The following is a 14469-nucleotide window of genomic DNA, read 5'->3' on the forward strand; positions in this document are numbered from 1 at the left end:
GGGGGCTTTAGGTAGAGGTGGAAAAAGCCAGATACAGAGACTTTACTCAGCTCCAGCAACTTCCTGTCCAGAGAACAGCTGCTGCCAAACATCTCCCACCAGGCTCAGCCTCAGGGCCTTTGCACAGGCTGGGCCTCTCCTTGCAATATGCTTCCAGCCTCCCCCACTGGGGAAATTCAGCAGAAATATGCTATTGCCCCCACTGTCACCCCTTCCCTGATACCACTTCTCTGTCCTCCAGGTTCCCACGATTCCTTGCACTGACTGAGCCTAGCATTTCCTCAGTGTCCCACAACTACCTGTTTTCCGGTCCAGGTCACCCCTCCAACACACTTGGCTTTGCGCTCTGGAAGCAGGGAATTGGCTATGTCTAACTCATTCCAGAACCCTGCGTGTTCAGCACAGTTTTTTGGCACATGATAGAAGCCACAGCATCTTTGCTGAATGAATAAATGATGGAATGAATGACTGATTGCTATTTACCTCCTAATGGCTGTCCCTTTGTGGGAAGTTTAGAGAAGAGGCTGCAAACTGATCTGGCCTGCAGGCCGATTTTGTTTGGCTCGTGACATATTAAAAACACATGGTTGGTCACATTTAACGATGGGGAAATTTCCCTTCCCCTCCCAGAACTAGGGTTTTGCTTGGTGTAGACATGGAGAACACGGCCCCAATGGGCCCCTGGTGGCTGCTGGCTGGAGCCAGTGGGGTGGTGGGGACGGTCTCTGGTGCCCCAGTCCCCACCATTCCCTACTGTTCTATACTCCACTGTCTTCCCAGGATATGCCTCTGTCTGGCCCCTGCAGGCGTCTGAGGCTTGGGTCCCTGCTTTTAAAGGCTGAGAGTAGCAGTGAGGTAACCACAGCATCTCTGACATGGGCTGGAGTTGTCCCTTTCACCTAAAGGCAGCATCGCTGTGTATTTGAGAAGGTCTCAACTGGACGGCCAGCTACTTGACAGAGCCAGGAAAGGAGGAGATTGGCTGGCTTGGGGCGGGGGGCGGGTTCTGCCCGGGCCCAGGAGATGGAGGCCCAGGCGCCAGCTGCGGGAGAGAACAAAGGGGGCTTGTTTCAGCGACAATGGTGCCTTTCAGGAGGGAGGCGCCTACTTTTGTTAAGGGAGAGAGAGGAGTTCAAGGGGTTCTGACTTCTTCTGGCCAAGTTTCTCAAGCTCTGCAGGAACTTTGAGTGCTCCGGGCAGCTGCAAGGGGTCAAGACAGCGCAGCTCAAAATCCACTGGGTGCCCCTCATGCCTTCCCCAAGTCAGGGCCTAAATTGGGTCACTGTGGCTGCCTGACAAAGGAAGAGTCTGAAGGCTGAGCCTCGGACGCAGGCGAGGGGACCGTAATTGATTTCCCATCACATCTCTGTCAGCAGGAGGGATACCAGGAGGACTAAGTGGGAATCATGGTGTTCAAAGTCAAAGAACATTAACCTGTGGGTAACTCAGGGCCTCATTAGCAGACGGGAGTCTCTAAGAAAAAGGCTGATGGGAAGCCGCTGAGGGCTGACCAAGGCGCGCTGAGCAAACGGCAGGGGCCAAGCCAGCGGGCCAAGCGTCCGCTACACCTGCTCATCGCAGAGAGGGCAGAATGAGAATCTGCTGCCGCCGTGACCGCCCTGGGTTTTCTCAAAGCCCTGGGAAGGACCAGCGCTGCAACCCGTGTGCCGGAAGGAAGACCAGAGCCATGCAGCAAGGGGTGTGGCCAGCCACTGCGGTGGAGTCCGGATTCACACCCATTTTCATTCATTAACTCATTCTGTCTTAGTGTGGATTCACCAACCCCTCCCACCCCACCCCCCAAGCAGACCCTGAGGCAAGGATCTGATCGTGGGGAGATTATGAGGACGCCAAAGGAAACAGCAGTTGGGAGGGCGGGGAGGCGAGGGCGAACGGGCATTCCATAAAGAGTGTGTTACCCGGCTGGCCCCTCCTGCGGCATCTGGAGCTTGGTGCCACCGGGGAATGTGGGAGCCAGAGCAGAACACGCCTCAGAGCAAGGCCACCCTCGGGACAACGGAGCTGGGGTAGTCACACCCCAATTCCCACCAGTGTAGGTGGAGGGCGGCTCCTGGGGGCTCAATTCCCCCCCAGTCTGGGTCTGCTTCATGGGAGGGAAAATGGGCCCCCGGGGCCGGAAAGACAATCCTCCATCAGAGAAATATAGAGGCAGGCGCACACACACGGAGAAGGACCAGGGACTGGGGAGGCATCGACAACATCTGTTACCCACTTGCCCAATATAAACCCCCTCGTGCAGGAGCCACATGCAAGGGTAGGCGGCGAAGCCCCGCCCACCAGGTCCCAGCTCTGCACCAGCTGGGGAAACAAACAAGTAAAATTGCCAAGAAAAAAAAATCAGTCAGGGATACACTGGACAAAGAAAATAAGAGAGAATTATTCATGGCCAATGGAAGGGCATTTTTTTTAGAACAGATGGTCAGGGTAGGCCTCTTGCTGGAGGTCCCTAATTCCTAACAAAGGTGCTTTCCTCTTGCAGAATTAACACAATGACGCAGATCCACGCCCTCGGGCAGATGCTGGATTGCCCACAGAAGTAGCCCCAATTTAATAAATTACCGTAATCAAAAAGCAACAAGCTACTGATACACACACCAGTTTGGATGGATGTCAAAGGCATTATACCAAGCGGAAAGAGCCGGTCTCAGAAAGGTTACAGGCAATAGGATTCCATTTATATAGCATTCCTGAAGTGACAAAAAGCACAGAGAACAGATCAGTGGTTGCCAATGTCAGGGACAGGTGTGAGGAGGTGTGGTTATAAAGGGCTGAGTGAGGGGCGCCTGGGTGGCTCAGTGGGTTAAGCCGCTGCCTTCAGCTCGGGTCGTGATCTCAGGGTCCTGGGATCGAGTCCCGCATCGTGCTCTCTGCTCAGCAGGGAGCCTGCTTCCTCCTCTCTGTCTCTGCCTGCCTCTCTGCCTACTTGTGATCTCTCTCTGTCAAATAAATAAATAAAAAATAAAATCTTTAAAAAAAAAAAAAAGGGCTGAGTGAGGTACTCCCTTTGTGGTGATGGAACTGTCGCTGTGTATCTTGGTGTAGTCGTGGTTACATGAATCTACGTGTGATAAAATTGCCTAGAACTCACACACACACACACACACACACACATGCGTGTACGAAGGTCTGCACATGATACATCAGTTTTCTGGTTTTGATAATGTACTATGGTTACATAGGATGTCAGCGATTATGGAAGCTGGGCAAGGACACATGGGACCTCTCTATACTTTTGTTAGTTGAGATATCATTCACATCTATCAAATGACCACTTTCAAGCGTGCAACTCGGTGTTTCTGTTGTTTTTTAGTATGTTCCAAGGCTGTGCAATCATCACCACTATCTTTTTCTGGCATATATATTTTTTTACCGCCCTAAAAAGGAACCCCATACCTTTTAGCAGTCTTACCCACTCCTGCCTTCCCCAGCCTCTGGCAACCACGGGATCTATTTTCTGGTTCTATGAAGTGCCTGTTCTGGACACTGCCTATGAATGGAATCGTATTAAAATGGCCTTCTGTGTCTGGTTTCTTTGGCGCAGTGCCCTGCTTTCCAGATTCACCTGTGATGTAGCAGATGTCGGCGCTCCATTCCTCTTCAGAGCTGAGGACTATTTCACTGCATGGCCACAGCACGTTTTCTTTATCGGCCCATGGGCCCGTAGCTATTCAGGTCATTGCCACCTAGCGGCAATTATGAATGATACCACAGTGGACATCCATGTATGTGCTTTTGTGGGAACACGTTTTCAGTTCCCTTGGGTCTGTACCCAGGAGTGAAATTGCTGGGTCATGTGGTAACTCTACACTTAACTTCTGGAGAAACAGCCAAACTACGGTCCGCAATGGCCACCCCATTTTTCTTTTCTGTTCCCACTGGGAAGGTAGGCTTTTCCCACGATTGTCAATACTGTTATTTTCTTCCTTTTCAAAAACAGTAACACCTTTGTGGGTGTCAAGTGATCTCTCTCTGTGGTTTTGAAGGATGTTGAACACATTTCCGTCTGTTTCTTGGCTGTGTATGTCTTCTTTGGAGGAAAGTCTATGCAGAGTACCTTGGCCATATTTTCTTTAAGGTGTTGGGTCATTCTGCTGTTGAGTTTAAGACTTCTTTTCTTCACGTATTCTGGATAATATCAGAATATACGATTTGCAAATATTTCCTCCCATTTCATAAGCTGGTGTTGGGTCCTTTTGTTGTTAAGGGTTCTTTTCTTCACGTATTCTGGATGATAGACCCTTATCAGATATATGATTTGCAAATATTTTCTCCCCATTTTGTAAGCTTTTCACTATCTTGATGAATGTCCTTTGATGTAAAAGTGTTTTAAATTTTGATGAAGTCTGAATTATCTATTTTTTCTTGTGTTGCTTGTGCTTTGGATATCATATCTGAGACCTCATTGAAAACCTCAAGGCTACAAAGATTTATATCTATGTCTCTTTTAAGAGTTTTACAGCCTTTGATCCATTGAGCTAGTTTTGGTAGACAATGTTAGGGTACAAATCCAACTTCATTCTTTTATGTGCAGAAATCCTGTTGTCCCACTACCATCTGCTAAAAAAAAAAAAAATGACTTTTTTCTCCAACCATAATATTGGCATCCTTGTTGAAACTCAATTGACTGTAGATGTAAGGGTCTATTTCTCTATCAATTCTATTCCACTGATCTCTCTGTCTAACCCTATGCCAGTACCGTACAATCCCGATTACCAAAGGTTAGTAGTAAGTCGTGAAATTGGAAGTGTGAGTCTTCCAATTTTGTTCTTTCTGACATTGTTTTAGCTATTCTGGCTTCCTTAAACTTCCATATGTATTTTACGATTAGCTTAACAATTTCCACAAAATAGGCAGCTGGAATCTTGATAAGAGTGCATTAAATCTGTAGATAATTTGGGGAGCACGGCCACATCAGTAGTATTAATTCTTCCAATCCATGAACATGGAATATCTTTTCATTTATTTGGTCTTCCTCAATCCCCACCAACAATATTTTGTATTTTTCAATGTATAAGTCTTTCACTTATTTGGTGAAATTTATTCTTTTTTTTTTAAGATTTATTTATTTGACAGACAAGAGATCACAAGTAGGCAGAGAGGCAGGCAGAGAGAGGAAGGGAAGCAGGCTCCCTGCTGAGCAGAGAGCCCGATGCGGGACTCGATCCCAGGACCCTGGGATCATGACCTGAGCTGAAGGCAGAGGCTTTAACCCACTGAGCCACCCAGGCGCCCCATGGTGAAATTTATTCTTAAGTATCTTATTCTTTTTTAAATTTAAATTGGTACAGCCACTGTGGAAAACATATGGAAGTTCCTCAAGAAGTTAAAAATAGGGCTACCTTAAGTATCTTACACTTTTTGCTGCTATTTTAAACAGATTTTTTCCCCCTTAATTTCCTTTTCAGATTGTTCATTGCTAGGGTATAGAAATACAACTGATTTTTTTTTTTTTTGTATATTGGTCTTTTATCCTGTAAACTTGCTGAACTTGATTACACTTTATCAGTAATTTTTGTGGATTCTTTAGAGTTTTCTGTATATAAGATCGTATCACCCACAAATATAGTTTTACTTCTTCCTTTCTAACCTCTTATTTCCTTTGTTGCCTAACTGCCCTGGGGCGAATCTCCAGTACAAGCTTGGACAGAAAGGGAAAAAGCAGTCATTCTTGTCCTATTCCTGATCTTGGGGTGAAAGTCTGCATTCTTTCCCCAGCATGACGATAGCTGTGGGTTTTCACGGATGCCCTCTATCTGGTTGAGAATGTTTCCTTCTATTCTTGGTTCATCTATGGTTTTCATCACAGAAGGGTACTGAATTTTGTCGAATGCTTTTTCTGTATTCATTAAGAGTCACACGGTTATTTTTCCCCCATTCTATTAACATGTTGTATTACCTTGATGGATTCTTGTATATTGAGCAATAAAACACGCATTCCTGGGGTCAACTCCACTAGGTTTCAGTGTATAGATCTTTCTATGAACCGGTAGATTTGGTTTGCTGATGTTTTGTCAAGGATTTTTATGTCTTATTCATAAGGGATTGTTGGTCTATAGTTTCCTGTTCTTGGGATGTCTTTGTCTGGTTTTTGTTGTCAGGGTAATACCAGCCTCATAGAATGAGTCTGGAAGTGTTCCCTCCCCTTCTATATTTTAGAAGAGTTTGTGAAGGATTGGTGTTAATTCTTTAAATATTTGGTATGATTCACCCATGAAGCCATCTGGTCCTTGGCTTTTCTTTGTGGGAAGTTTTTTTTTTTTTTTTTTTTTTTATTATTAATCCAATCTCTTTACTTGCTGTAGGTCTAGCCACGTGTTTTACTTCTTGTCGGGTCAGTTTCGGTGATGTGTGTCTTTCTAGGATGTTGTCCAGGATATCTTCATTTGTTGGCATAAAATTATTCAGAATATTCCCTTATAATCTTTTCTCCCCCTGCCAGGTTGCGAGTAATGTACCCCTTTTCATTCCTGATTTCAGTAACTTGAATCCTTTCTCCTTTTTCCTTGTCAAACCTAGCTAACAAACCTAGCTAAAGGTTTGTTAACTATGTCAATCTTTTCAAAAAAACCAACCTTTGGCTTCACTTCCCTCTATTATTTTTCTCTTCTCTGCACAGTTTTTTAAAAATAATTTCCGTGATTGTATGATGACTTCCAAGTAAAAAGTACAAAAAACTGTGTGGTGTACATTTACATGCTGGGGATATAGTAGGGCTAGGGAAGACAAGGATGTGTAGCTTGACGGAGGGGAGACAGAGAATGATCAAGCAACAAGATCATTTCTTAATGTGAGAAGTGCCCTGAAGAAAATGACATTTTCTGGGATGGTGTGTAACAGGACTCCTCCCCACTGTAGTCAGGGAAGGGCTTGCTTAGACAGTGGTATCTGGGCCGAAATCCAAACGGGGAGAAGGCAGAACTCTGGAAGAGTTCAGAGGTGAGGTGAGCTGGGAGCATCAGAGGCGCAGAAGGAAGCCCCTGTGACTGCTGGAGCCTGGTGCGGGCGTAGGGGGGGTGAGAAGCAGGCAGAGTTGGAGGCCTGTTTACAGACAGCTTCCCAGGCCACAGGAGGCACGTGATTTTATTTCTAAGTGGGCTGGAAAGTCACGGCCAGGGTTTTAAGTAGGGGAAGGTTGCCGGCTGACATTTGTAAAACATCACTTTGGACCCAGAGTAGACAATGGAGTGGAAGGGACTGGAAGACAATGACAGAAGGCCATTCCATAGTGCCAGCAAGAGGGGACGGCACACTGATTGGACTTAGGGGCCACGAGGGAAATGGAGAGAAGGGGCCAGACTTGGGCTCCACTTTGGAGGAAGAATCAGTGGGAATTCAAGTCAGGAACTCAGAGAAGCAGGCGAGCCTTGGTGTATCCATTTGGACTATCCCGAAGCCATGGGCCTTGGCGAGGCCAGTAAGAGATGCAGTGGGCGCAGAGCGGAAAAGCGTCTGCACCAAGCACGAGCAGCTCCCGCTCTCTTCCACTGAAGTGACTGCGCTTTCGAGCCCAGACTCCACGTGCAGTTCCTCCGGGTGCGACTGCAGCCGCGCTCCCCGACTCCACGCGGTGTGGCCGGGGCAAGTTGCCTGTCCTCCTTGTGCCCTGGTTTCTCATTGAGCAAATGCGGAGAGGAACTCGAGGCTCCTGTAGGGACGGGCCAAGGGATGTCTGCGGTCCCGGCCGGTGCGCTGTGGGTCTTTAATCAACCCCAGTGAAACTGTGTGGTCCCGAGAGGCAGTTATGACTGGAGGTCCCGGGCCCAGTAAATAGGACGACCATCGGGGAGACCCCGTGCCAGGGCGTCAGTGGTAATCCCGCACACACATGGCTGGGCCCACAGATCGGGCAGCCTGCGGGAGACGGCGGCCTCCTGTCCCAACCTTGGGGCCCAAAATTTAAAACCCCGATCCCACCAGAACCTCCGGCCTATTGTGTAGCAAAGCTCACCCAGCCTCCGCTGAACAGAGGAAAAGGAAAGTCATCCTGAGAACCAGCCCCAGTCAAACCCAATGACGCTTTTTATCGCCCCGGTAGGCTCTGTTCTGTATACAGCGCCTACAGACTCAAAGCAGGAAGCAGAGCAGGAAACGCAAGGCCAGATCCTCCCAGGGGCCATGACCTATGGGACCTGTTTCTTTCAAGGTCACAGAGCTGCTGGTCTTAGCAGGCTATCACCACCCAGTCTAAACCTGTGGACGGTGGTGTTTCTCAGCTACCTAGCATCTCCCCTGCCTGCCTTTCAGTAACGACGCTGAACTTCTCCAGGGAGGACTGCCTCCCTGCCCTGCTGTGGCATCTCAGTGTAACTGGCATTCAGGTGCCCACCTCCCTAGCCAGGCTGGCCAGCAGCCTTCCTCTCCTGGGATGGTGTGTCTCCAGCAGAGTGACAGGAGGGCCAACCAACGAACCAACACTGCCCCCTGCTCCCCCAAAAAGATGACATCCTTGGTGCTCATGCATTCTGGATGCCACCTAAACCCCCAACGTGACCATTGGGGCTGCCCCTTCTGGCCTGGGGGCGGGGGGACCGTCGACTGACCAGCTACCCCAAGACTTGCAACAAGGTTCTTTGTTAGAAATTGCCAAAGTGAGCCAGACTCCCACTTCTTCTGCCGACAAGCCCGTCCTAAGGATTATCCACCCTCCAGTTCTATTTTTCAGGAGGCAGAGAAACTGATTTTCAGAGACGACAGGCAAGTTGCCAAAGGCTACCGAGTCAAGGTCAGAATGTGGGTCCCCAGGACTGAGGTTCCGAGAGCTCGCCTTTCTTGTTTCCTCGTCTTTAAATGGGAATATCTACTTCTTAATGGTATCGATACTATGACAATAACAATATTGTCAATAACAACAATAACAAACACAGTAAGAACTGATGTTTTGGAGCCTTCTGGAAGAGCCAGGCGTGGTGCTACATTTGATCCTCACGATATTGTTGCAAGAGGAGGGCTATGACTGTGCCACGTGACAGATGAGAAACTAAAGGAGAGGTCACGTGAGTCGCCCACGCTCACGAGGCTGTAGATGGTAAGCTTCAAACACGGGCCTTTCTGCTTCTCAAGCCTGTGTCCCACTAGATATAAATAAAATTATACATAGGATGCCCCGTGCCTGGCAGGGGGCAGGAACTGAAAGTACGGTGAATGTTTTCATTTTTAATACTTTTTCAGAAAAATAAATAACTTGTTCTTTGGAATTGAGAATACCAGTACAGGGGAGGAAATTTTAAAAGGTGCCAAAGAGCGCCCAAGGGAAGTTGTCCACAAGTCACCTCTGTGCCTTGCCCACCCGTATACAGAGGCCAAAGCTGTCCCCAGTTTCTCAGGCCCCTCCTGGAGGGAACTAATAGGGACGCTGAAGCACAGAAGAGGAAAGAGGACTGGGCGCGGCGGCCTGCCTCCGCGTACCTCCCAGCCTCTGTGTCCCACATGCAGGCGGAGACAGGAGCAAACACCAGCGCTCTCTTTCTCCCTTTTCGACCGTTAGATATTTAAAGGACAGGAAGCTTTGGTGCTGGTTGGGAAGCAGGACGCTGAGCGGGTGTGGGCCTGGGGCCTGAGTGGGGCCATGAACGCGGCCCCACTACCTTCTAGGAGTGTGACCTTGACTAATTCATATTCCTCCCCAGGCCTTAGTGTCTTTGTCTATAAAACGAAGGCAATGGCCTCAATGACCCCCAGGGGTCCCACATTTGGCGGTGCCTGGGGTAAACTACAGGGTGGAGGAAAGGGGGCTCCACTTTGCTCCCCCTCCCAAGAAAACCCCACAGAGCAGGGATCCGGGAATGAGCTCGGGGGATGGCCGGGGAGGCCCTCACCGGGACCTTTCCCTCAGGCTCCTCCTACTTTGCCCAAATGAACGACAGAGGAAGATTCTATTCTTCTTCCCCTCCCCAGACCTGTATCACCCGCACCTGCACCACAGCCCTATTGTGGGCAGAGAAAAAGCATCAAAATACGAGGCCGAGCCACACTCGGGTACTGCCGCCACTTACAGCGAAGCTCCTGTTGACCAGGTGGCCCGGCTCCCCAGGCGTGTCCGTGGTCCGGACATCCACGTCATGGGGCGACACATAAAGCTTGGTGTTGTGCAGGTCAAAGAACTCCACTTCCGTGAGACCCACCCAGGACGCATGGCCCCAGTTGGACAGGATTTCCAAGGTCACACAGATGGCATCTTCGATGTCTCCGCCTTTTATTCTCAATTTATCCTTAACGAAGAGAAAAGAATGCCAAAGGATCAAAATGGGACAGGCTGGATTCAGCTTATCACTAAGCAACAAGTTAATTTAGCCACTCAGGGCCTTGGTTTCCCCAGCCATATGAGGGTAAGAATGCACCCTTACACACGGTTATTACCAAGATTAAAAGAGCTCCTATTTGTCAGGCACTTAAAATATTATTACTGGGGGTGCCTGGGCGGCTCACTCGGTGAAGCGTCTGCCTTTGGCTCAGGTCATGATCCCAGGGTCCTGGGATCAAGCCCCATGTGGGGTTCCTTGCTCAGCAGAGCCTGCTTCTCCCTCTCCCTCTGCCCCTATCCCCAATCTACTTGTGCTCTCTCTCTCTCAAATAAATAAATACAATCTTTAAAAAAACACATAGTTACCGTGGAACCCCAGCAGTATTTTCTTTTTAAAGATTTTATTTATTTGATAGAGAGAGATCAGTAGGCAGAGAGGCAGGCAGAGAGAGATGGAGAAGCAGGCTCCGTGCTTGCGGAGCAGAGAGCCCGATGTGGGGCTCGATCCCAGCACCCTGGGATGAAGGCAGAGGCTTTAACCCACGAGCCACCCAGGCGCCCCCCAGCAGTATTTTCTGTAAGAGTTTGCAAATAACAAAAAATGTCTAAAAAGCAACAGATTCTGCCTGAACGTGCTCTTCGCTCCCCCATCACTGAGTGTTTGTGGCCCACTGGCTGAACTGGGGACAGTATTATGGGCTAAATTATGTCCCCCAGCAAAATTCAGACGCTAAACCCTAACCCCAGTACCTCAGAATGCGGCTGTATTTGAAGACGAGGCTTTTAAAAGAGGTGACCCAGGTAAAAGGAGGCCATGAATGAGGCCCAAATCCAGTCCGACCCATGTCCTTCCAGAAAGGGGAGCGCTGCTCCCGAGACACACCGGGGGCGCGCATGCTCGAGAAAGACCGCGTGAGGACACAGCCAGAGGATGGCTCTCTGAAAAGCAGGAGGAGAGGCCTCGGCAGAAACCACACCTGCCGACACCTTGCTCTTGGACTTCAGCCCGCACAAAGGTGAGAAAACACATCTCTGTTGTTAGGTCATCGCGTCTGCGGTGTGCGGTTACGGCCGCCCTCGCAGATGAACTGGGTCGGTAACGCAGGACCCTGGCCAAGTCACTTGATGTCCCTCGGCCTGGCTGGGAAACAGGAGATGATGACATCATCTCTCTGACATCCCGTCGTGGAGACTAAGGGAGATCGGGACACCGGGGAAGGCTCTGCCACGCATCCTGGCCCCCAGGTGCGCTCCCTAAGGGTCCAGTTCTAGCCATTTCTCCCCCAGCTGATTCGAGCGCTGCCTCCTTCGTGGGTCGGCAGTCTGGTCTGGGGCTGCATGATGCCATCAGTAAACAGTCACGCTGCAGAATGGCTTCCCGAGGCCCCTGCGGGGCCTGACTGCAGTGCTGGTCGCCACGGATCAGTCGCTCATAAAATGGTGCATTCCCCGCGTGCACATGCCCTCTGTTAATTAGCACTGGTAATCTGCAACGGTTCTGTGAGCAGGGAGTTGAGCAAATGAACAGCAACTGTTCCCTACTTATTTTTTTAATTAATAGCCAGCGAGACGTGCTATCGCTCGCAGTGTGTGTTTGGACGCGCCTTGATTGCCACGCGATGGGGTTGGGGACAGGGAGGGAGGGAAGGGGGGAGGTCAGCTCCCAGCTCCAAGAAGGGACACAGGGCTGGCTTTTGTCAGCAGAGCCCACAGCGCTGTCCTTCTCTGCCACAGGGGGCTGACCGGGCGTGAGTCCCAGGTGCACAGGACAGTGAGGACCCTCAACCCCTGGGACTGGGAGGTGGATGAACTTGTGCTGGGGAGGGGCGCTGTCCTGCCAAGGTGAGCCCGAAGGAAGGCCCGGAGAGGTGGCACAGTTCACCTTGGCTGCTGGCAGCTCGGAGGAGGAGGCCCAGATGGGCGGCGGACAGGCTGCCTCACAGAGGGGCTGCTGGATCGCACAACCCGCGCAATCTGAAACGTGTGAAGTCCTGCAGCGGGGCTTGGAAATGAAGAAGCTGAAGGGTCTATTAACTAAGGAAGTGTCACAACTTGCCAGGGTTGGGATTCGATGGCTTTCACCTGCTTCTGAATTGCTTGCTTTAGTTATAATCCCTCGTGAGGGCTGAAGGCAAGCGCTGGTTGGGCAGCTCCTGGGCTCTGGCACTCACTGCCCCCTCCCCTGCTCTCACCAAGAACCTCTGATTTTCCGGTCGGTAAGTCACCCCTTCTCTTTTCTCGGCCACGAGGGTGGTCCTAGAGGAGGATGGGCCCCTTCCCACCCTGGGGAGGAGGAGCCTGACTGGTCCAATGAAGCAGTGTGGCTGGTCCCCTGAGCCACCAGGAGAGGGGGCTCCGTGATGGGCCCATGACCCCCTCTCGGTCCTGTGGGTGGTGGACATGCTCTACTCTCCTGACCATAGGGCCTGAGGGGATGAGGGCAAGAGGTGGAAATCAGTCCAGCTACTGAGGGGTCCCAGAGAGACAGCAGAGCCGGGCCTGGGTGCTGAGGTGCGGACAGGATGCAGCTGAAATGGTGGAGACGCAGCGTGAGCTGCTGGATCAAGCCCCACCTGGTCCCCACTGTGGTATTTACTATAAGAGTCTATCATTTCCTTCCCTTCATTGGATAATTCCATGTGCCCCAGGTTTTTTGTTCACCTTAGGAAGACTTGATCAATCCAGGTTCCTTTTAACGTGCCTCAGGTTTTACCACACTTAGGATCTTCATGGCTGAGAAAGCAACTAACTGTTTCATGCAGGGGGCGTGGAGGGGTGGGGTAAAGCCTTGAATTTTCTCGATGTCTCTAGATGTCGAACTTCCAACTGATAATCTGCGGGCTCCTCCTTGCCGTAGGCCAGGCCATCGAGGTGCCTGTCCTCACAGCCTCATGGCAGCCTGTGGTCATGGGTTATTTACCCAACGTGCAACCGCACGCTCCCAGGATCAGAGAGCCTAAGAGGTATGTCTAAGGTTACACGCCCTCTAAATAATGGCACCAGACCGGAGCCAGAGCTCGGGTCCAAGCTGGCGTGGGGTTCTTTCTGCTGTCATGGGACTTCTCTGCATGGCTCTGGGAGGGCTTACGTGGCCATTCGTGGGAGTGGTGAGTGCCTTGGGTAAAGGAAGGGCTGCGAAGGATATGGGGGGACACATACCTTCTAACACAAAAGAAACGTGAACCCCCGTTACCCTTCCGCCCGGATGCTGCCTTGGCCTTTGGGTTCACGTGCATTAACATGTCGCACGGCTGCGGCTTTGCACGGTCGCACTGCCACAACAGACCCAATGGAGATGAACATCGCCTTCTGCAGTTAACTCTGTCTCCTCGCCATTCTCATCCTGCATAATCGCCATAATGATAATTCCCCTCCTTTTACACCACTGCATTGTGCTCATGTGTCATGCCTTCCCGATTAGCTCCGTTATCATGAGACATTTATGTTATTTCTGGTTCTTTCCTTCCTCATTCTTCCCTACTTCCAGTCATGTCTGCAGCAGACCTCTTTGTGCCTGGAGCTTTGGCTTTGTGTTCAGCGATTGCCTTAGTGTGAGAAAGCAGGACCGCTGGGCCGGCAGGACCTACGTGTCTCTGAGGCTGTTCCTGAGCCCGGCCTTTCTGCTTTTCCAGAGGGTTCCACCCATTTACTTTGCTGCCAGCTGGGAGAGCCTGCTTTGACCTTGCCAGTCCTAGAGGTCATCATAAAAAAAATCTGGGAGGGACACCTGGGTGGTTCAGTTCAGTGAAGCATCTGCCTTCGGCTCAGGTCATGATTCCAGGGTTCTGGGATCAAGTCCTGCTCATCGGGGGGCCTGCTTCTCCCTCTCCCTCTGCTTCTGCTTTTTTTTTCTCTCTGGCAAATAAATAAATAAAATCTTAAAAAAAATCCTAGAGCTCAGATATCAAGTGGGACATGAAGGCTGTTCTAATCTGCATTTCCTGGTGGCCAGCGATGTTGGACGTTCTCCTCTGGGCTTACCTGCTATTTATACTGCCTCTTGTGTGAACAGGCTTCTCTTTGCTGTGACCCCTGGTTCCATCCCATGCCTGCCTGGGTGCTGGGCGGGAGGGGGATGGAGACTCGGGCAGAGGGACGTTACGTTTACCCGTGTCACCATCCCCACCGCACGTGGATGATGGCACCGAGGGACCCTTCCGCCCTTGGCTTTCGGGCGAGATGCCGAATGCATCTAGAAATCCCTGTAA

At 50.4% G+C, this 14469-nt stretch overlaps 1 protein-coding gene across 3 annotated transcripts in view; it reads right to left on the reverse strand.

The window, feature by feature from the left end:
• The window catches only part of KIAA0556 (KIAA0556 ortholog), a 172712-nt gene that overhangs the window by 48870 nt on the left and 109373 nt on the right, over positions 1–14469 (reverse strand). For all 3 annotated transcript variants that reach the window (XM_032328072.1, XM_032328073.1, XM_032328074.1), the window contains exon 14: positions 10014–10229. In XM_032328072.1, the coding sequence (XP_032183963.1) occupies positions 10014–10229 (216 nt within the window). The remainder of the gene's footprint in view (positions 1–10013; positions 10230–14469) is intronic.

The sequence above is a fragment of the Mustela erminea genome, chromosome 20, assembly GCF_009829155.1.
Source record: "Mustela erminea isolate mMusErm1 chromosome 20, mMusErm1.Pri, whole genome shotgun sequence".
NCBI lineage: Eukaryota > Metazoa > Chordata > Mammalia > Carnivora > Mustelidae > Mustela > Mustela erminea.